The sequence below is a fragment of the Neomonachus schauinslandi genome, chromosome 9, assembly GCF_002201575.2.
Source record: "Neomonachus schauinslandi chromosome 9, ASM220157v2, whole genome shotgun sequence".
In the NCBI taxonomy this organism is placed as follows: Eukaryota; Metazoa; Chordata; class Mammalia; order Carnivora; family Phocidae; genus Neomonachus; species Neomonachus schauinslandi.
This window is the reverse complement of record NC_058411.1, coordinates 72,980,037-73,000,735: the sequence shown is the minus strand read 5'-3', so window position 1 is coordinate 73,000,735 and position 20,699 is coordinate 72,980,037. Positions and strand designations below refer to the sequence as shown.

The 20,699-nt window shown below is 47.6% G+C and overlaps 2 protein-coding genes across 5 annotated transcripts; both read left to right on the top strand.

Moving 5' to 3' along the window:
* The first annotated feature begins 4,745 nt into the window (after positions 1-4,745).
* On the top strand, positions 4,746-10,915 carry METTL17 (methyltransferase like 17). 3 transcript variants are annotated; one of them, XM_021695426.2, is made up of 14 exons: positions 4,746-4,831; positions 4,983-5,136; positions 5,223-5,357; positions 6,227-6,308; positions 6,559-6,640; positions 7,025-7,098; positions 7,558-7,652; positions 8,190-8,260; positions 8,461-8,568; positions 8,846-8,914; positions 9,787-9,837; positions 10,083-10,175; positions 10,400-10,587; positions 10,662-10,915. In XM_021695426.2, the coding sequence occupies exons 1-14, from the start codon at positions 4,751-4,753 to the stop codon at positions 10,771-10,773; spliced, it is 1,395 nt and encodes a 464-aa protein (XP_021551101.1). In that variant the 5' UTR covers positions 4,746-4,750; the 3' UTR covers positions 10,774-10,915. The 3 variants fall into 3 exon arrangements, with proteins under 3 accessions (XP_021551101.1, XP_044773926.1, XP_021551102.1); XM_044917991.1 differs by having other exon boundaries at positions 4,983-5,140; positions 5,227-5,357; XM_021695427.2 differs by lacking the exons at positions 9,787-9,837; positions 10,083-10,175.
* A 1,559-nt stretch (positions 10,916-12,474) lies between these two features.
* On the top strand, positions 12,475-14,830 carry SLC39A2 (solute carrier family 39 member 2). 2 transcript variants are annotated; one of them, XM_021695543.1, is made up of 4 exons: positions 12,475-12,769; positions 12,949-13,079; positions 13,290-13,340; positions 13,903-14,830. In XM_021695543.1, the coding sequence occupies exons 1-4, from the start codon at positions 12,655-12,657 to the stop codon at positions 14,530-14,532; spliced, it is 927 nt and encodes a 308-aa protein (XP_021551218.1). In that variant the 5' UTR covers positions 12,475-12,654; the 3' UTR covers positions 14,533-14,830. The 2 variants fall into 2 exon arrangements, with proteins under 2 accessions (XP_021551218.1, XP_021551219.1); XM_021695544.1 differs by having other exon boundaries at positions 13,295-13,340; positions 13,903-13,986.
* The last annotated feature ends 5,869 nt before the right edge of the window (positions 14,831-20,699 follow it).

Sequence of the window (20,699 nt, the reverse complement as noted above, 5' to 3'; positions counted from 1 at the left end):
CAGACTGTCAGGGTTAAATAGCCCTGATTAGCAGGAGGAAGGGTATAGGGCTGCTTTTACACAATGGAGACAGACTGGAATTCGTGTAGAACCCAAGTGATCTATTTGGGTGCTTCCTAGAAGTCCCATGCTCCATTGTAACTGTGAATATGCATGTTCAGCAATCTCAGCCAGAGAAAGATATGACTATCAAGGATTTGGACCCCTCAGGAATGAAGGTTTGGGTCATAATACCAGGTAAGCCACTAAGACCTGAGGACATGATAGTGGAGGGTGAGGGGAAATTAGAATGGATAGTAACGGAGGGAGTGGATGGGGGCCATTTGCACCCCTGAGATCAACAGCAGTGACAGTGGCTATAATTTGCCCCACTAACCTCCTTCTAAGTTTCTCTTGTGAAGCCCATGTGAAGGTTGAAGGAATTGTCCCTTGAACCCATCTGGAGAAGTAGATCTGTGTGGCTCTAGGCAGCTATGAAAATGTAACTCCTCAGATCTCCTGTTATGTGGATCATAATTGACCTGTTGCCCCAACTGCCACACTGAATCTGCTACACTCCCCATGGGCTGCCCTCAACCAATCAGTGCGGCAAGGATACTAAGTCAGCCCCATTTCTGCCAGATGCAGGATGCCTCTAACCATGACCTTGGGCTCAAAGATTCTCCACCAGCCTGGCTGAAACTCTTTTAGAACTGTGCATATCCAGCCTGTTTTTCTTCCCTTCCTTTTCCACAGAGGTCAGACTTGATTCCCACTCTGACAGTTCTTCCTGCCTCTTCTGGCTTCCTCTCCCTTTCCCCTTCACAGGAATTGCTCCCAATAAATCTCTTATAAACCTAATCCCATCTTAATGTCCACTCCACTGAGAACTAAAATAACAAAGACATGTTCACAAAACAGATTAAAACTGCAACCCATGAGGGCGCCTGTATGGCTCAGTCGGTTAAGTGTCTGCCCTTGGCTCAGGTCATGATCCCAGGTTTCAGGGATCAAGTTCTGCATCGGGCACCCTGCTTCACACAGAGTCTACTTCTCCCTCTGCCCCTACCCCAACTTGTTCTCTCTCAAATAAATAAATAAAATCTTTTTTTAAAAAATGCAACCCATGGTTTCAAAAGAAAATAATCCAAGACATGAAAGAACAACATGCATCAAAATTAGAAAAAATTTCAGGAAAAAAGGTGACATATTCAGGAAGAGTTACAAATAAAAGTAAAAATTGGGGCTCCTGGGTGGCTCAGTCAGTTAAGAGTCTGCCTTTGGCTCAGGGGATCAAGCCCTGAGTCAGACTCCCTGCTTGGTGGGGAGCCTGTGCTTCTCCCTCTCCCTCTGCCCCTCCCCTTGCCCCCTTCCCTTGCCCCTTCCCCTTTGCCCCTCCCCCTTTGCCCCTCCCCCTGCTGTGCTTTCTCTCTCTCAAATAAATGAAATCTTTTTAAAAAAGTAAAAGCCATTTAAAAGATAAAGACTAATCTAGAAGACAACAAATGCAAATAAACACAACAAATAATGCTTTAAGAGACTAGAAGATTTTTTTAAAAAGGAAAACTTTATACAAAGACATGAGAGAGATAAAAAATGGCACTACTTGGGAACTTTGATGACAGAATTTCTTTAATTTCCCAAGAAACTTATTTCAGTTGCTTCAAACCTTCATTGTTGAGAGTTTCTCTAAACCTAATTATTAGCCATTTCCCTTTTTCATAAACTTGTGGAGAAAACCAGATAGTCATCATCCATCTCTAACCAAATTATCCAAACCTTCCTCAGAGAACTTTTTTTTAAAGATTTTTATTTATTTATTTGAGAGAGAGAGAATGAAGAGAAAGAGAGCATGAGGGGGGGAGGGTGAGAGGGAGAAGCAGACTCCCCACCGAGTAGGGAGCCCGAGGGGGGACTCGATCCTGGGACTGCAGGATCATGACCCAAGCTGAATGCAGTCACTTAACCAACTGAGCCACCCAGGCACCCTCAGATAATTTTTTTGTCCGTTTACTTACTTTGGGGGTAGGAAGTGGGGGGTATTTCTTTTTAATGTTTCCTAGTTTCTCCACATTTATGTCTTTTTTTTTTTAATGTAATTCAAAGTTACTAATTGGAAATACTACTCCAGTCAAGGTATGAAACCAGCATTAATATAGCAGAATTCACGGATTAGTTATGAAATGGGCTCATCTATGCTTTGGGGGATTGTGACTTGGTCAGATGATTAGACTCAGATCGTCAACCTAGTCTACCCTGTTAAGCTTTTCCAAGCATGGAAACAAAGAGTGGTGACTTTATCAATGTCATCAACAAATATCGATTAAGCATTTTCAATGAATAAAGAACTGTGTTCACTGTTTTAGATGTCTTAAAGACATCCTCAATCCATGAGGAGGGTGGTGTGGAGGTTTTTGTTTTGTTTTGTTTTTATGAACAATACTTTGGATTAAGAACAAAGACACATAAAATTTAGGTCTAAGTCAGATTTTGAGAAATTGCGTTACTGAAGGAAGGAAACAATCCCAATTACGTCAATGTCAGAATAAAGGAAGACACATCTATGTTGGTAGTTCAACAGGAAAAACAGGAGGGACATCTAGAGGTACCACCAAGTTCCCCTGCTCCTTACTTCTAAGTCTCCAGTGCTCAGTCTTACTCAGCCCCAAATATCTCCACTTTCAAGTCTGTCTTGGAAATAAGACATGAAATTATAATAAAAATTAAAATGTGATTATGTCTCTTCAAGTTCCCAAAATACATATGGTAACACATATGATAATAATATCAACATATTGAGAGTTTACTTGGGCCAGACATTATCTCATTAAACCTCTCACTCTAGTAACCCTGTGAGATAGCAACTCTTACTATGTTGCTTTTCTAGAATTCAAATTCAGACTGCCAGATTCCAGATGGCAAGCATTTTATTCCTATGTTCTGTTACCTTCCTATGACAAAAAATAATATAGCTAATTTATGTTAGAGCTAACCTACAGTGACAAGGATATTTTATTTTGCTAATACTTGAGCCAACAATTTAAAGTAAAAGCGAAGTTGAGATGCCTGGGTGGCTCAGTCATTGTCTGCCTTGGGCTCAGGTCATGATCCCAGCGTCCTGGGATCAAGTCCCGCATTGGGCTCCCTATTCAGCGGGGAGCCTCTTCTCCCTCTGCCTGCCACCCCCACCTTGTGCGTGCTCTCTTGCTCTCTCTCTCTCACAAATAAACAAAATCATAAAATAAAAGTGAAGTGTCACAAGAGATGATGCTAAGTGTGTCAGTGTGAATTAAAGTGAGGGGTAAAAAAGAAGGTGAACACAAAAAGAAGGAGAGCAGTGACTATAGAATTTACAACACCCGTCTTAAGCAACCTTCAAGACTCCTTCCAGAGCATTCAGTTTACAAAGTCAAAGTCTCCTTTAATGGAATCAAAGTTTACTAACCTAAATGCAAACCAGACATTTAACTCTGACGGATGTAGTTCCCCATATTTTACCCCATAATTATCATATTTGGACTCTTGCAGTTGTAGCAAATGCCATACTTTCACCCATCCAGTCAGCAGATATCAAAACGTTAAGATATTGCATAGTTGACTAATACCTTTGCTAACAGAATCAAGAGGGCACACAGCGCAGTGAGTTCATTTTAATGCTACATGTCAGTTTAACACTTCAGGACATTTAGCATAGTGTTCCCAGTTAACTTGCTAATTTGCATTCCAAGTGCCAACAATATCCGGTAGAGCATATGTTTAAAGGTGAAGCTCAGACTTAGACTGCCACGTTTATTTTTTTATTTTTAGAAGATTTTATTTCTTTATTTATTGAGAGTCCGTGAGTGGAGGGAGAGGCAGAGGGAGAGGAGAGAGAGAATCTCAAGCGACTCCCCGCTGAGCGGGGAGCCCAGTTTCACAACCCTGAGATCATGACCTGAGCTGAAATCAAGAGTCCCTCCCTCAACCAACTGAGCCACCCAGGGGCCCCTAAACTGCCTAGGTTTAAATCTAATTATCATCTAACAAGGTTTGTGATCTTGGGCGTGATATTTAAACATCTGAATACTCACTTTCTTCAGCTGCAAAATGGGGTTAACAGAATGTATCTCACAGAGAGCAGGGACTAAATGCGGTAATATTACGTAAATGTGCTTGCTACAGTATCGGGCACATTCCAAGTGTTAGCTATTTATCTAAGAGGACAATTTAATAAGAGAATAATATGTAAAAACAGAACAAAAACCATTGAATCTATTAACTATTAATTTCTGTTATCTTGGGTTGCCTAAATTTGGGTTTTTCTTATCTTTCCCTTACTGCATTCTCCCGTTTTCACACAGGGGGGAAAAAATCCCAAGACTTCAGAGTTCTCCACAGAGAAAAGCAAGGAACACAGGTAGGTAATACATCCAGAAATAGTCTTTTGCTGTCTATGGCGCTTCTCTAGAGCGTCCAGGAAAGGGCCCGCCCCGGCCCGGCCCGCCCCCGGCCCGCCCCCGCCCCACCCCGGCCCGCCCCCGCCCCACCCCGGCCCTCCCCTCGGCTTCGGGACGCGGAGACCAGTCGCCGCACAGCCTTGAGGGCACCTCGTCTTCTGCTGGTTACGGAGGACCAGAGGTCCTGATCCCACCCACGTACCTTTCCCCTCCGAGGTGATTTACATATCGATTGTTTATTGGCTACTAGAAGCACTCGCTCTTCTCATTGGCTGACACTGCTCCGTGAGGGTCACAGGCCTCATCATTTCCGTTTCCTGCTCGCCTCCGGTGCCATGGCGACCGCGAGAGGACTGAGGCATCTGCTGACATGTAGCAGATGGCGCCGCGGCCGTGGAGAAGCTCCCCAGTCTCGCGTGAGTGTCTGCTTTCCCTGCTCTCGGAAAGACTCTGGATCTCAGGAATAGCTCCGCTCCGAGGAAGAGCGCCCTCGGCAGCCCCTTCCTTAGCGAAACGCCAGAGCCTTCCCTTCTGCCCCGCAATCAGCTTTTCTTTCTCGGCCTGCAGGCGCTCGCCGCCGTCGTGCCGGGCGTATCCCAGGTCGATAACAATTCCGATTTTCTGGGGAAGAGGCCCCATCGCCGGCACCCCGGCGTCTTGCAGCTGCCATGCGTAGAGGTGCCGCCTGCCCTGGCTGCCGCTGCGCAGTTCCTGCTGCTCGGTGAGTAACGGTGGGAAGCGGAAGCCCGAGAAGAAGCGAGACTGGGTCTGCATTAAGTGATGTCGCGTTTCATCTTTGGCCCGTAGAGAGCTCGATGCCCAATGTGGAGAAGCAGGCGCAAGCACTGGCCAATTACCTGTGGAGCCGGCGTTTACCTGTAGAGCCGGAGGAGTTGCAAAGACGGGCTGTACATCTTGAGGAAAAATTCCTGGAAAACCCAGGTGGGGCCTAAGAATGAAGAGTAGGCCAAATTGAAATATCGGTGGGAAATTAAAAGCAAGAAATAATTTTACAGATCTATTTGAGTATCTATCTCAAATAGATACTGCGGTTTCTTGTTTGATTTTCTGGCCAGAGCTGCTTGTTACAGTGATGCCTTGCTAAAAGAAGATGGTTTCTAAGGGTGCTCAGTATCCTGTCAAAATCTAGGTCTTTGGGTTTTTTCCTGCAAATCCACTGGATTAGGACGGTCTAAGTTTTTATTCAAGTGAAATAAAATCCTTGTATGGCTCTCTGTCCAGTACTGAAACGCTCTTCAGGGATAGGAGAATGAGTATAACTCATCAAGTTATTTTCATGGGTGTGAGCTCCTTAATATTACAGACCTGCCTTTTATTCATCTTGTATTCCCTGCACTTCTCAAAGGACCTAGTTCATAGTAGGTGCTGTGTAGATAAAATAGTACTGAACTGAACACAGGTCTGAGAGGAGATTTTCAAGCCCCATGGAAATGTCACAGTCTGCAGTTTTGGGGTACTGAAGAAAATCCACAAAATATTGTCCTTATCCTATCCGTTTAAATCTTTGAGACACTTCCCTTTAATAGAGAGCAAAACCTGTGGGATAGGTTTGGTCTTGTTGAATAAACTGCCGTTAGAGGCAAAATACTATCTGATACATTCTGGTGGTGATGGTGGTGGTTGCTGTTATTTTTACCCGAAATTTTTCTCTAGATTTGGCTTCTCTCTTAAGCTCTGAGATTTTGCCTAGGATGAGAGTTGCATGGGAATGAGCAAGCAGCATATTCAAATATTGGATCTGAGCCCTGTTCTTCCCAGGTCCTCACTCTCAGTTCTTGTTCTCACCACAGACTTATTTCAGGTGGAGGAGAAACTTCGTGAAGCAGTGCTGCGAACCCTGCGCAAAACTACATACCATTGGCAAGAACTGAGGTAAGGGGGGCTAGAAGGGCTGCAAAAGAAAAAAAAATCTTGTCTCTAGGAGGAGACTGGGGAAGTACTGTTACACAATTCCTATTTGAAAAGCTTACCTGGTTTGTACTCAGGACTCTTCTCTTTTAAGGAGTAAAAACACTGAGCTGGAAGAGCCCTTTCCAGAGATTTCATTCCTAAAAATCTAGAAGTTTAACTATGGGATGGAGGTTATTTCCTGGTGGGTGTGACTCTTTGGTTTTTCTGGCAGCTACAATGAGAGCCTAAGCCTGGTGTATATGGCAGCAAGACTGGATGGTGGCTTTGCAGCAGTCTCCAGGGCATTCCATGAGGTGAAAGCCCCTCAGCTTCCAACCTTTTACCATCAGTTCCCTTATTCATAAAGTAGGCTTCTAGGGTACAGTTCTTGGGACATTGTATGTGCGCTTTTTTTTTTTTTTTTTTTGAGAGGCTTTTTTTTTTCTCCTTTTTTTTTTTTTTTTTCCTTTTTTTTTTTTTTTTTTTTTTTTGAGAGGCTCTCTTTATTCTCTGAAAGGGTTCATGACCCAAGAAAGGTTTAAAATCACTGTTTTAGGAGGTTCCCATTCTGTAAGGTATTTACACTGAATCTCAAAAAAACATTCACATCTCATCTGCTTTCTCATGGTTGCCTAATTCATAGGGGCCCTAAATAAGGGTCTACTTACCCTACTGTGGGGTATTACGTATTTCCTCAGATCCGGGCTCGAGTTCCAGAGTTCCAGCCCCAAACCTTAATGGACTTTGGCTCGGGTACTGGTTCTGTCACTTGGTAAGTATCTTTCTGTCTCTGTCAATTCTAGCTCTAGAGAGCCATGTGTATAACACTCCAAGAGACTAGGGAACCAGAGGGAGAATAGGAAAGTTGGGAACTAGAATGTTTTTTCTCTCAGATTAGGTAAAGAAAGTATATGGATTAGGGCCAGAACTTAAAGAAACTTCAAGTGAAAAAAGACCCATGTTTAGAAAGATAAAAAAGGAAAGGAATTTAGTCTAGGGCATATCACCAAGATTTTTTTTTTACCTACAAATAGTTTTTTTGAGTCTGCCCTTTTTTTAAGGAGTAGTAAATGAAATCAGAAAATAACACTGTTAGTTTTTCCAACTATTTTAAGATAATACTCTGTTTCCCAGGGGTGGGGTTGGGGGCAGAGGGATCTCTGTAGGATGAGATCCTTGTAGGGATGACTCTTTGTCATGAGAAATGGTGATTTATATTTTCCCATCTTAGGGCTGCTCATAGTGCTTGGGGCCAGAGCCTACGTGAATATGTGTGTGTGGACAGCTCAGCTGCTATGTTGGTTTTGGCAGAAAAGCTACTGAAAGGTGAGGACAAGGGGTAAGGAGGGGCTGCTTCAAAGTTGAAGGAGTTAAGCAGAGAACTAGAAAGGGTGTTTTATTGGGGAGTAGAGGAGGGCTAAAAGTTAAAGATGAGTCTGATTTCTTTCCAGTGTTATGGTCAAGTGGAGGGTGGTAGAGGCCTTTGCTGGACTGTGGGTGGGTTGGGTAAGAGAAACAGGAGAGGCAACCCAGTGTTTCCCTGCCCTTTGTTTTTGTTTTTGTTTAAGATTTTACTTATTTGAGAGAGAGAGAGAGAACATGAGTGGGGGGAGGGGCAGAGGGAGAAGCTGACTTCCCACTGAGCAGGGAGCCCAACCAGGGAGCCTGACGCACGGCACAGGGCTCGATCCCAGGACCCCCGGGATCATGACCTGAGTCGAAGATGGGTGCTTACTCATCTGGGCCACCCAGGTGCCACACCTGGTGGTTTGCTTTAGCCTTGGGACCATAGTTCTTATGGAGATATCACTTCAGTTTATACCTGTACACTCATAGTTGCCGCACCTCTGCTTTACTCCACAGGTGGTTCAGAATCTGGGGAGCCTTATGTTCCAGGTGTCTTCTTCAGACAGTTTCTACCTGTATCACCCAAGGCAAGTGACAATGTTCAGAGTGTGTTAAATGTGGAATTTGGCAGATGGAAAACCGTGGCTTCAGCTTTGCAACCCAGCCTTGAGTGCTAGAAGATAAAACAGAACAGAAGAAATCCAAGGGGATAGAACTTTGTTATACTCTTGGAAGGGGGGCCGGGGGGTAATGTCAGGTCTGTCACATTCCTTGTCCTGGTTCTCAGGTACAGTTCGATGTGGTGGTATCAGCCTTCTCCCTAAGTGAACTTCCCAGCAAGGCTGACCGCACTGAGCTAGTTCAGACCCTGTGGCGCAAGACGAGTCATTTCCTGGTGAGTTGAAATCCCTTTTTCCCTTCCAGTTTTAAAGCAGTGTCATGGGTTTCATGCATTTCCTTCTCTCCATTGGAACTTGTGTTCATTCTTGACTATTTTTCTCATGTGTAGATCCCTTTGTCCCTCTTTTAGGCTCTTCATTCCCATCTTATATGGGGATGGCCCTTTCCTTTAGGGCCCTCTACTCCATCTGTGAATGTTCTTACAGAGCTGCTAGCATTTATGTTTTCGTGTAATTCAGGGCTTATGCTTATTTTCCTTTTTTTGTGAACAGATATTGGTAGAGAGTGGAACAAAAGCTGGACACTGCCTTCTCATGGATGCCAGGGATCTGGTCCTTAAGGTAAGATTCTTTCTCTTTCTTTCACCCCTGCCCCACCATCTGTCACCAGTCACTTCTACTCCCTTAAGAACTGAAGGGACTCTGTCATACAATGGTAGGGGTGACACTCAGGATATTAGGCATATAAAGTCGTTATGATATAGGGTAGTGATTAGCAAACTAGGACCTGTGGATTAAATTTGGCCTGCCACCTGTTTTTATATGTGCCATGCTTATTGGTGTGCGTCTTGTCTATGGCTGCTTTTTTTTATTTTTTAAGATTTTATTTATTTGTCAGAGAGAGAGTGAGCATAAGCAGGGGGGAGCTGCAGGCAGACGGAGAAGCAGGCTCCCTGCTGAGCAAGGAATGTGATGCGGGACTCGATCCCAGGACCCTGGGATCATGACCTGAGCCAAAGGCAGATGCTCAACCGACTGAGCCACCCAAGCATCCTGTCTGTGGCTGCTTTCATACTATAAACATCAGAGTTGAATAGTTGGGACAGAAATAGATTTTGCCTACTCTCTGGGCCTTTAAAAAAGAAAAAGTGCACCAACCCCTGATCCAGGGCATTGCTAAGCCAAGAACCTTACCTTTTGGGGACAGTATGAGCCAGTGTATAATCATAAATTTAATTGTCCTGGAGTGGGATCTTTTTGAGAGTAGAGGTTGCTGACAAGGGAGAGCACCGTACTATGTGCCAAGTTCCTGCTTTTCTACTGCAGAGAGAAAGTTCTTTGTTTGGAGTATTAGAGAAGCAGCCAGCTTAACCCAAGGAGCCTAGTTAATAATTATCAGAATTGAATGTTAAAGGAGTCCTCAATTTACTGAGTGCAGAGATTGAGTTATGAGAATAGACCCCTCAGACCCAGCTTAATTTTTTTGATTTCAGGGAAAAGAGAAGTCACCTTTGGACCCTCGACCTGGCTTTGTCTTTGCCCCAGTGAGTATCACCTCTAGCTTTCCCAGCGTGCAAAGATATAAACTCAGCTGTGGCCAGGAAAAGTGAGAGGGCAAAGCTAAACCACCCTCTACTATTTTGTGTCCCTATCCAATTTCTTTCCCAGTTGTTCCCCTGGCTCTCCCTACCTCCCGCTCCTATGCTGCCATTGCCCTAGCCCTTAATTCTATCACTCTTTGTTTTTCAGTTGTCTGATTCTGTGGTTCTTTTGTCTTGTGTGTTCACAGTGTCCACATGAACTTCCTTGTCCCCAGTTGACAGCCTCTAAGCCCCTGGCCTGTAGCTTTTCTCAGGCTTACCACTGCATCCCCTTCAGCTGGGTATGTATCCTGAGAAAGTTATGGCAGGGAGAAAATAGCCTAGGGGAACGGGATGATAAAGAGTCAGAGGTGGGAAGAGTTGGAGAAGTCAGAGAAGAGTCTGGAGGTTTGCGGGGCCTGAGTGTCCATGGCTTATAGAATATGAAAAGGGCTGCAGGGATGGGGGTCACAAGTTTTTTTCCCATCTCTTTTTTCTCCAAATAGTCTCTATATCCTTATCTTAGAACAAGAAGAAGCAAAAAGAGGAAAAGTTCTCGATGGTAATTCTTGCCCGGGGGTCTCCAGAGGAGGCTGATCGCTGGCCCCGTATCACTCAGCCTGTCCTTAAACGGCCACGCCATGTGCATTGTCACCTGTGCTGTCCAGATGGGCATATGCAGCATGCTGTGATCACAGCCCGCCAGCATGGCAGGTATAAAGGGTGTGACCAAAATTAGGGAGAGGTGGCAAGAACCTGCAGCCCATGTTGACCTCTGTTTTCCATAGGGATTTGTATCGCTGTGCTCGTGTCAGCTCCTGGGGAGATCTTTTACCTGTGATCACGCCTTCAGAGTCCGAGCTTCCTCTGTCCCCTGCTGAAGAACCCCCTAGGAGTTGACAAGGAGGCGTTAATAAGAAATTAAGTATTTTCTTATTTTAGGCCTGCCAAGGCTGAAGCTCCCTGGTATCCAGGGTGGGAGTGCTGGTAGCCCTATGTATATGTTTGTTTGAGGCTTTAATAATAATAAAAAGTTTTCAAAGAATAAGTGGATCTTGTGATTCTTAAAAGGTACAGAGGTCAGTTGTCATGTTCAATCCTGTAGCAGAGAGAATCCTCAGATATTCAGTGCCTGTTTTCCCACAGAGATCTCAAGCTCACCTCCTGTAAGAGTACTGCTTCTTCTACCAGAGACCACGACCAGGGAAGTAATCTGGGCCAGTAGGGAAAGCCGCCCCCAGTCTCTGAGCACTGGCTCAGCAGGTGTCACGGTTGTTAGGTGGGCCACCTAAATGGGGGATCCAGGCTGCATAGCCTCTGTGTTTTTCTCCCTCCTTTTCTTCTGTCTTTCTCAGGGTTCATCAGCTCCCCCGGAATTTGCCTGATACATTTTCCTCAAGAGCCGATCCCCATCAAGACTGAATTTTTCCATCTCCACCCCTGTAGATCCAGGCAGCATCCTTCAGTTTGCTTGGTTCGTTTCTCAGTTTTTCCCTAGGCCTCGCTGTTTCAGAGCTAAAGAACCTTTCTTTGTCTTAAAATTCTTAGGCCCTCTCCCCCAGTACACACGGTCCTGACTTACCGTGGCTCGATTTTCAAATTTTCAACTTTAAGATGATGTGAAAGTGAGGCACACTGAGTAGAAGCCGGACTTTGAATTTTGAATTTGGATCTTTTCTCAGGTCAGCAGTATGTGGTATGATAGTCTCTCGTGATGCTGGGCAGCCGCAGCTCCCAATCACACCATCACGAGGGTAAACGGCTGGTACACTTAAAACCATTCTGGTTTTCACTTCCAGGACAGTATGTGGTAAATTACATGAGACTTCAACACTTTATTATAAAATAGACTTTGGTTAGATGATTTTGCGCAACCATGGGCTAATGTAAGTGTTCTGAGCACAATTAAAGCTAGTCAAAGCTAGGATTGGTAGATTAGGTGTATTAAATGGCATTTCAACCTAGGAGGTTTTCAGTTTAGGATGGGTCCATTGGGACATCACCCCATCATAAGTTGAGGAAGATCTGTATATATCCAGAAACAGGCACAGTCAAAAATTGGAACAGCATCAATATTGTAATACTAGAAACCTCAACTCCCCACTAGAAATTGCCATGCCTGGAGCTATTTCTCTGGGGTTACAGGAGAAGGGAGGCCCCTCATCTACCGGTTTCCCCAGAGTGCCAGGTGGCAGCACCACCTCTCAGCCCTACCTCCTACCCGAAGGAGGCCCCAAATCCCTTCTGAAAAGGTAGGGTTCAGGTATCAGCATAACAACCTATGAGACATGGGGTGGGGTGGAGAGGGTATGGGAACCTTAGATCAAATGTCTTGAATACGGCAGGACCAAGTGTCCCCCGTACAAAACAGCTGGGGAAGACCTACCATAGACTCCCCCATTTTGGATTAGACCAGCGCCAGGCATGAGTGAAGACTGTCCACAGCATTTGGATTAGTCATGGCAGTGAAGAGGAGAAGACACACAGCACAGGCTGTGCCTGGCAGGGAGTCTGGAGTTTCCGGTTTCCCAGTTCTGGAAGGCGTGAGCCCGGGGAGGGGCCTCCTCGGAGGGGGAGGGTGGGAATCTGGGGCAGGGCCCAGTCAGCTATGCAAGGCTGTGCAAGCAGAGGCAACACAGAACAGAAGGAGGATCCCAACGGCCTCCTGGAACTCAGGAGAGTGGCTACTCCAGCTTTGACCACCTACTTCCACACTCCTGCTCCAGAGGTCATAACTCCCATTTACTGTTCTGAGGCATCTGCTTATCCTGTGCCCCAAGGATGGAAACACTCCTAGGAGTGAAAATTGGCTGCCTGTTTGCCCTGCTGGTTCTCACCCTGGTCTGTGGCCTTATTCCCATCTGCTTCAAGTGGTTCCAGATTGATGCTGCCACAGGTACAGCCCTGCCGCCTCCGGCCCCATAACCTCAGCCTGACTATGGCCCTATCACCTATCCCGATGCCTTGCTCCGAGGCTCTCACCATCCCCAAGCTGGGGACATCGGGTGCTACCTGTTTGCTCTTTTGTCGCCTTTTCTATCTCATTGCCAACTGGATTCTAACTCCTTTTTTCAGGTCGTCACCGCCGGGTCCTCAGCCTCCTGGGCTGCACCTCTGCTGGTGTTTTCCTGGGAGCGGGGCTCATGCACATGGCCGCTGAAGCCCTGGAGGGAATTGACTCAGAGATCCAGAAGTTTAAGATGCAGGTGAGCAGCAGGGCTGTGAGGCCAGAATGATGAGGGGGGAAAATGACAGAGCCGAGGACAAGGGTGGAAGGACAGGGAAGAGGACAGCTCTTTCATGGCATGGTGAAAACCGGTCACGTTGGACTTTAAGGAAAGCGATGGAGCTGAAGGGGCAGGACAGGAAGCTGAGCTGATCCATCCCCTACCTGATTTCTGTTTTTCTCTCCCTAGAACAGGACAGAAAGGGAGGGAAATGCTTCTGATGATGCTGATTCAGCTCAGGTAAGTATTTCCCGCCAGTCCCTCCCTGGAGGGGGAGGAGAACCAGAGACTCCTTTCACTGCCAGGCCCTTTTGAGGGGAGTATGTGAGGGAGGAAACCAGGAATCCCCTCTGCTCCTCAGCTCAGACAGCACCGAGGAAAGGAGGAGCCCACCCCATCCTCTTGGGTCTGTGGGACCCCAGAAAAATCTCTGCTTTACTCTTTCACTCTTTCTCTGGCCCTTTGACAGGCCTAACATTCTTTTCCCATATTTCTAAACCTGTCACTCTGGTGTCCCTTAGTCCCTCAGGGATTCTTCTTGTTACTGTCCATGCCTGCTCTTGGCTTCATTCCCTTGCCCTTCTTTATGCCCAATATGCTGCATCAATCTGGAAGCATCTGAAGCAGATGGGAATAAGGTCACAGACCAGAGTGAGTGCCAGCAGGGCAAACAGGCCGCCAAGTCTTAGGAATTGGGCAGAGTCCCATGTTTCCCATTCTCTTCAGTCTCCCACTCCCATGGCCACCCCGTGTACTCGCTTCTCTTCCCTTCCCACCTCACAGCCCCTCTTTCTGTTCCTAGATGGAGTATCCCTACGGAGAGCTCATCATCTCCCTGGGCTTCTTCTTAATCTTCTTTTTGGAGTCGCTGGCATTGCAGTGCTGTCCTCGGGCCGCTGGAGGAACCACAGTGCAGGAGGAATGGGGCGGGACTCATGTCCTAGAACTCCACAGCCATGGACCTCCACCCTCACCCTCAAAGGGTCCCCTCCGGGCCCTCGTCCTCTTGCTCTCACTCTCCTTTCACTCAGTGTTTGAAGGGCTAGCCGTGGGGCTGCAGCCAACAGTAGCAACTACCGTGCAGCTCTGTCTTGCTGTCCTGGCTCACAAGGGGCTCGTAGTGTTTGGGGTAGGACTGCGGCTGGTGCAGATAGGCACTGGCTCACGATGGGCCATGTTGTCCATACTGTCATTAGCTCTCATGTCCCCCATGGGCCTGATCCTGGGGCTGGCTGTGACCCAAGGGGACTCTAAAGGGGGGCAGGACTTAGCCCAGGTTGTGTTAGAAGGTGTGGCAGCCGGCACCTTTCTGTATGTCACCTTCCTGGAAATTCTGCCCCGGGAGCTAGCTGGCCCTGAGGCCCCTCTGGCCAAGTGGGGCTGCGTAGCCGCTGGTTTTGCCTTCATGGCCTTTATTGCCTTGTGGGCCTAAGAGATTGCTGGTTTTTCTGATGGACCTATCTAGGATGGCCTTCCTACCCTCGGGAGACACTTTCCCAAATGGCTTTGGCCCTCCACTGAGACTAAGCGACATTCACTAGGCATCATCCTCATGAACTGGACCACAGCTTTCTCCTACATGAGAATCCATTTCTCCTCCAGGACTGAGAAAAGGGCGTTTAGGTTGAGTGCCTATAAATTGGAGAACTGATATGAAGACCATCACTCTAGATTTGACTCTTGTCCCATTTGTGCTACTGTGTATAATAAAATGTCCCTTTTACCCTTCGCCTTCAGCCATGCTATACTTCATTTCTCCAGGTTGCCTAGGAGCTGCCTGGTACAGCAAGTGGTGGAGTGGGGAGTGGAAAGGCTGAATACTGGATATTGTATTTTCTTCTGGAATCCAGGCCCCTAGCCATTCTGTCAGTTGCAGGCCATGCCCTCCACAAAAGGGAGCATTGCTGAAATTCCAACAGACTACTCCTGCCTTGCCCACAGGTGTTGAGAAACTGAGCCAGAGTTCCCAGCATTTAGAGAGAAGAGGTGTAAAAACAGAAACCATGCGATCTAGATTTTTTCCTACAGTAACCACACCCACCCCGCTCCCAGTGCCTATTATCAGCCAACCACGGTGTGTCCAGCAGACTCTTGAGATCAGGCTAAATAGAGCCTCCTTCCATCTGGTTCCTATTTTTCACACTGAGCCCTGTGTAGGCTCGAGGATGCTGTGGCTCTTCTTTGAGCCTCTGTCTCCATCCAGCTGCCTTGTGCTGAGGGATTAAGAATCGGAGTGTTTGGAGAGGGAGAAAGGTGCCAGAGAAATGCCTAGGGTGGTTCCTGGGCTCTGGCACAGCTCAGTGGCCTTCGTTCTGCCTGCTTAGCTGCCCCTCTGCCTCCAGCCCCTCCCCACTAGGCCCTCTGTCTTTCAGTGTGAGTAACCCCCACAATGGTTGCTTCTCTTAAACACTACTAAGGACAAATACAAAGCTGATTTTCTGGCTGTTGCCCAGCCCCCTGACCCATGAAATGGAGGAGTATCCCAGACTTAGTGGAGAAGGAGGGAGAGAGAAGGTGCGCCCCATGAGCTCCATCGCTCTCCCCACTTTGCCCCTTCTGATCTCAGTGCAGAAGCCCAAGTCACCTTCACACGGACAAGGTCTCCTGAGTGTCCCTCTTGTCGCAGTTGTCCCCTTTCCATCCCTTTCCCCTCCCCACAAACTAAGATACGCAGACCTCCTCACAAGCCCAGCCAACGCACCCGGGCACGAGTGAGAAGGCAAGCTTTAGGCAAAGCTAAATCAAAATATCTGATACAGGAAACAAGTTCCCTGAAGCACCATCCTCTTCTGTTCTCCCTTCGGCATGAAGTAAGGGGACACGTTCTCCAAACAGTGGCTCGTGTGTCATAATCCTAGCCGAGGCTCCCCGCGGGGCACCCGCTCGGCGCCAGGCAGGCGCTGCCGCCGTCGCAGACACTACTCGCCTCCCCGGGCCTGCCACGGAGATGCCGTCCCCGTCGGGAGTCGGGGAAGCACATGCGGGGGGCGTAAGTTACTAGATCACATAGCTAGCTGGCCCTCAAACCCATGTTTCTCTGATTTTAAGAAAAGCTCAAATACACGGATTCTCTCCTCCCTTACCTTACCTCTACCTCCCCATCTTAGGAGTCAGGGGCTCAGAAGAAGCGGGCAGCACATTGAAGAACTGAGGCAAGTTGAATAAAGGGAGTCTATGGGGAGGTGTGGGCAGGGTTTTGGCAGAGCTACAGCCGGTGGCGCAATCCCCGGGGGCTGAGCAACAACAATGCTGGGTCGGAGGTGCAGCACCGCGCCAGCCGGCTCCGCGAACAGTGAGCAGGAACAATGCTGCTACCCCGGCTGAAGAGGAGGGAGCAGGGAGCAGAAACTGGAGAGGGCCGCCCAGTAAGAGCTGTGGCCTCAGGCGGAGGGATACGACCAGCCCGCAGGGACTCGACCAGGAGGAAGCCAGAGGATTACGCTCCTTCTCCTTCTGCTCTGGCCCCTACCGCCGGCGTCTCCTGTTGGTCATGCTAACTGAAGCCAAAGGACAAAAACGTCTGACGGTGCACGGCAGATAGGTCAGCCTCGTGAGGCACATCAAGAAATCCAGAGGGGCAAATCCAGCCTGCCATCCCCTCTCTGTGGCTTTCCGTCAGGACTTTGGAAGGGTGAATTGGAAGGGACGCAATCATACAGACATTGGCTATTTCCGGTACAGAGGATTGGTAGGACTACAGAAAGGAGACTTGAGGAGAAGGACATCAGACTCTGGGGCTCCTCATACGTTTCTGGGTCACTGATGCTATCAGCACCTGAGGGGAGTGAGCAGAGGTCAGGAGACTGCAAACATGGGTGAGTCATGCACTTTTTGCCTCCTCCCATCCCGGGAGCCCTTACCTTGGCCTTCAGCCACCCCTGCTTTCAGCCATCAGTGCTTTCTCTCCTTCCCATGAGCAAGCACTTCCTTTCCTTCTCCCAGCACCTGACCAACCCCAGCAGGAACCATCTGTAGTTCAAACCATTTCGTAGCAAGAGATGCAATAAAGCTAGAGAATGGCTCCTTAGGACATCAGGATCAGGGCGCCCGGGTGGCTCAGTCGGTTAAGCGTCTGCCTTTGGCTCGGGTCATGATCCCAGCGTCCTCCAGCGTCCTGGGGTCAGGCTCCCTGCTCAGCGGGGAGCCTGCTTCTCCCTCTCCCACTGCCCCTCCCACCTGCTCATGCTCTCTGTCTCTCTCTCAAATAAATACAATACAATACAATAAAAAACACATCAGAGTCAGAAAAAGGAACCATCGGAGCATTTTCCAAAGCTCTGAATCCCCAGCCAGGAGTCGGAGAGGGCTGTAAGGGAGCAGACGGATGTGATTTCAAGTGAGCCTGCAGCGAGGAAGGATGGAATGAGGACGGGCATGAGAGCCATGGACAGGAGGGAGAGCTAAGGTAGCTGGGCCATGGCAACTGGAAGCCAGAGTCAGGAGCGAACCTTTACTCACTCAGCCTTGAGAGATAGGTTGTAAATGAAAACATTTAGAATCATGAGAATTGAAAAAAATATGAGGAAAGACGCAGGTTAAGAAAAAGGATAAGAGAAGAAGCTATTTGGAATAGTCACAAGAGAATTTATGTGGAGCAGTTTTCAAGTCTCCTGAAGCCCTGTGCCCTTTCCCCATCCCCACACATGTATTTTTTATATATTTAAATAGAAAAAACCCCCAGAAGAATGAGACCTCCAACTGCCCTCTCACCTAGAACCAGCTTTCCATTCTTGCACCAATAAATGGTTCCCTGAAGTAAACCTTTGGAATTCCCCCACCTTCCTTTGTATACAAGCGCAGGCTTGGGTTTTTGTAGTTGAGAGGAGATGGGGCACAGCAGCAAAGAGAATAGAGGTTAGTGAGTATCCCGGGGCAGGGTGAGAGGCCAGCCAAAGACCAGCACCTACGAACAAGAGGCACCCGGGAACAAAACCACAGAGCTTCAGGCTAACTCTTGTGAGACAGTTCGCCCACTTTACCACTCCCCGGAAGGACCGTTTTCCAGTATCTTGCCTCCCTCATAGGAAACAGTGCCCTGGCTCCTGGCTTTGGGTGATGGAGTACAAAGAACAGTTGCCAGAATTGGAGTGGGTTGGTATGTGTGAATGTGAGTGTGCCAACTGGCCAGATAGCCTCATATTCCCCGCCCCTGCATCTCAGGGAGGAGCCGGTGGCCACCAGCAAAGGTGAAGCAAAAAGGGTGTAGACAGGGGTGACACCCTCAGGCCCCAGTCTGCAGGGATGCTGAAAGAGGCCAGTTGTTGATGAGTTCCTTCTTATTTCAATTTTGTTCAGAATTACTACCTTTAGATGTACTGAATGTCAAATACAGAATGCATTCTACTTTTACTATATATTTATCCCATTTGGGGAAAATTCTAACGTGGGCGAGGAGAGAGGGTGCAAACAACCTAATTGCTCTGGGTACCATTTACGCTGACCACACCCCTGGCCTCTAGTCAGAACTGATTCTCACTTTCTTGGTAGTCCCCAGATCTCTCTAGAAAGGTGGAGTCTCCCACTGTGACATTTCCCTTGAGTATGTAAAGGAGCGCCCTTAAAGACTGACATCTGTCCCTCCTGCTGCAGTTTCACTGTTTTGTGTGTACCTTCAAAGAACCACTCTTTAAAATCTCTTCATGAGTTCCGGAATTTTCAAACTGACCCCACCAGGCTCTCATCACCGTATTCTTCTAGTTTTATTCTCCTTCCCAGTGAACCCTGTCTTAGCTATCTTGGGCTTCTGTCCCTGAAGTCAGGAAAACGATACATCTCTTGAGAATGAGAGTAAGAGAGAAACAGGAGTCCTAAGCCTGAAGCAGAGACAAAAAGTAGGGAGTTTGTGGTTCTGCTTCTATGAAGTCCGCTCACCTCTCCCTGAGCTCTGATCTTGAGAACAGGCAGGAGCCACAGACCACTCCCTCCTTATGTAGCTACCACAGAGACTCACAAAGAACACTGAGAGATACAGGAAGGGAAGCGGGACCTGGGGGACGTTAGGAAGAACCACGCCAACCACAGGAGGGCACTGCATCCCCATGGGCCAGCCTGGAATGTCTGGGGCCAACACTGTAAAGAGGTCAGTCAAGGACAGCAAACCCCCTCTGCCTTGCTCCCAGCAGAGAGCATCTCTCCCTCTTCCTGACTCTTGGGGTTCTTGTACTGACACATCTATAAGAGACAGACACACAGTCACCACCCACTTCACACACCAGCTCCCGACAGATACACACACACACTCGCACGTGTACGCATAAATATCATTCCCTTCCTCTTCTGAAGATTACCTTGCCAACAGTGTTCTCCGTGCAGGCAAATGTGCTGAGAAGACCTGCCTTCCCTTCCATAATGCACAACAACACCTCTGTTTGTTGTTTTTTTTTAAGTAGGCTCCACACCCAGCATGCGGCTTGAACTCGCAACCCCGAGATCAAAAGTCTCAAGCTCTGTGGACTGAACCAGCCAACTGCCCCTCACAATAGCACCTCTTGCTGGTCAAGGCTGATGCTCGTTGGAGTTCTTTGCCTTTTCCTCATGTTTTGTTTAACTAGGAGCTAGTTGGTCCAGTGATTCCAATTATGCTATTTCTTTTCTTTAGGGTGGCATTTAAGCACTCTTTGCTGCCTGCCCTGCATGTGGTCGCCCAACACCCTTGCCATCAATAACTAGCTCTAGAACTCTGCGAGTCACCTAATACCCCTGCCCCCTTCTGATCCTGGCTTACTGCATTTAAAATAGACTCAGTCCTATGAGAGTGATGAAATGCTCAAGAGTCAATAACATATTCCATGCCTCACTTCCATGTCAGTGTGTCAGCACCAGACATCAAGCCACGTTAGTCCTCAGCTCAGTTTCATTGAGGAAAGCATGTCATTGTCTGGGGAGATTCTATAAAGTAATCCAGTAATTGACCTTGTAATACTCCATCCATGGTACTCTTATCAATAACAATCTAAAGTGCCTTCTCGTTTTTTACTTCTTGTGCCCCAAGAGCCCAAGAATCAGCCTGCAACAGCCACAGAGTACCTGAAGTCCTCTTGATGAGTATTGTGCATACTTGTTGAAAAGCTTCTCAGAGAACCGCAAACATAGTCTAATGAACACCCCGAATTCTTGGATTCATGGGGGAGGAAGACCCCTTAGAGGAAATCCTCCTTTGTGCTGTTACTCTCCTGAAGGAGTCTTCAGATTGGGACCAACTATGAGCAATGCAACCTGTCTAGTCACTGTGTGAGGCCTGGTCTACTCATTGCAATGAACCATCTAAAATGGAATCTAGGTGCTCCCTAGGGAGGATTCTGCAGGAAGGTGATCACAAGATGTCCTTGGACACTTAAGTCAGCATTCTATACTTCCTTCTTAAGATCATGATGTTGGTGCCATCTCTGAAATCCTACGGCATTTCTCAAGGATCCATAACTAGTAAGGAAGTCTTTAAGACCTAAGTAGCTCCTCTCTTCCCCAAACTTGGAAATACTATCAATATCAAGGACAATACCATCCTATTGGAATAGGGGCCCTTGACTATGTGGTCACATTCTGTGAAGTATCCAGGCCATATCTGAGAAGAGAATGTGAGCTGGATGGGGGAGGTTGGGA

Bases quoted from the DNA above. Each gene is read 5' to 3' on its own strand.
- SLC39A2 (XM_021695543.1), top strand. From the start codon at position 12,655: ATGGAAACACTCCTAGGAGTGAAAATTGGCTGCCTGTTTGCCCTGCTG. The intron at 12,770-12,948 runs GTACAGCCCTGC...TCCTTTTTTCAG, and splicing joins CCAGATTGATGCTGCCACAG to GTCGTCACCGCCGGGTCCTC. The intron at 13,341-13,902 runs GTAAGTATTTCC...TTCTGTTCCTAG, and splicing joins ATGATGCTGATTCAGCTCAG to ATGGAGTATCCCTACGGAGA.
- METTL17 (XM_021695426.2), top strand. From the start codon at position 4,751: ATGGCGACCGCGAGAGGACTGAGGCATCTGCTGACATGTAGCAGATGG. The intron at 6,641-7,024 runs GTGAAAGCCCCT...GTATTTCCTCAG, and splicing joins TCTCCAGGGCATTCCATGAG to ATCCGGGCTCGAGTTCCAGA. The intron at 7,099-7,557 runs GTAAGTATCTTT...TTCCCATCTTAG, and splicing joins GGTACTGGTTCTGTCACTTG to GGCTGCTCATAGTGCTTGGG.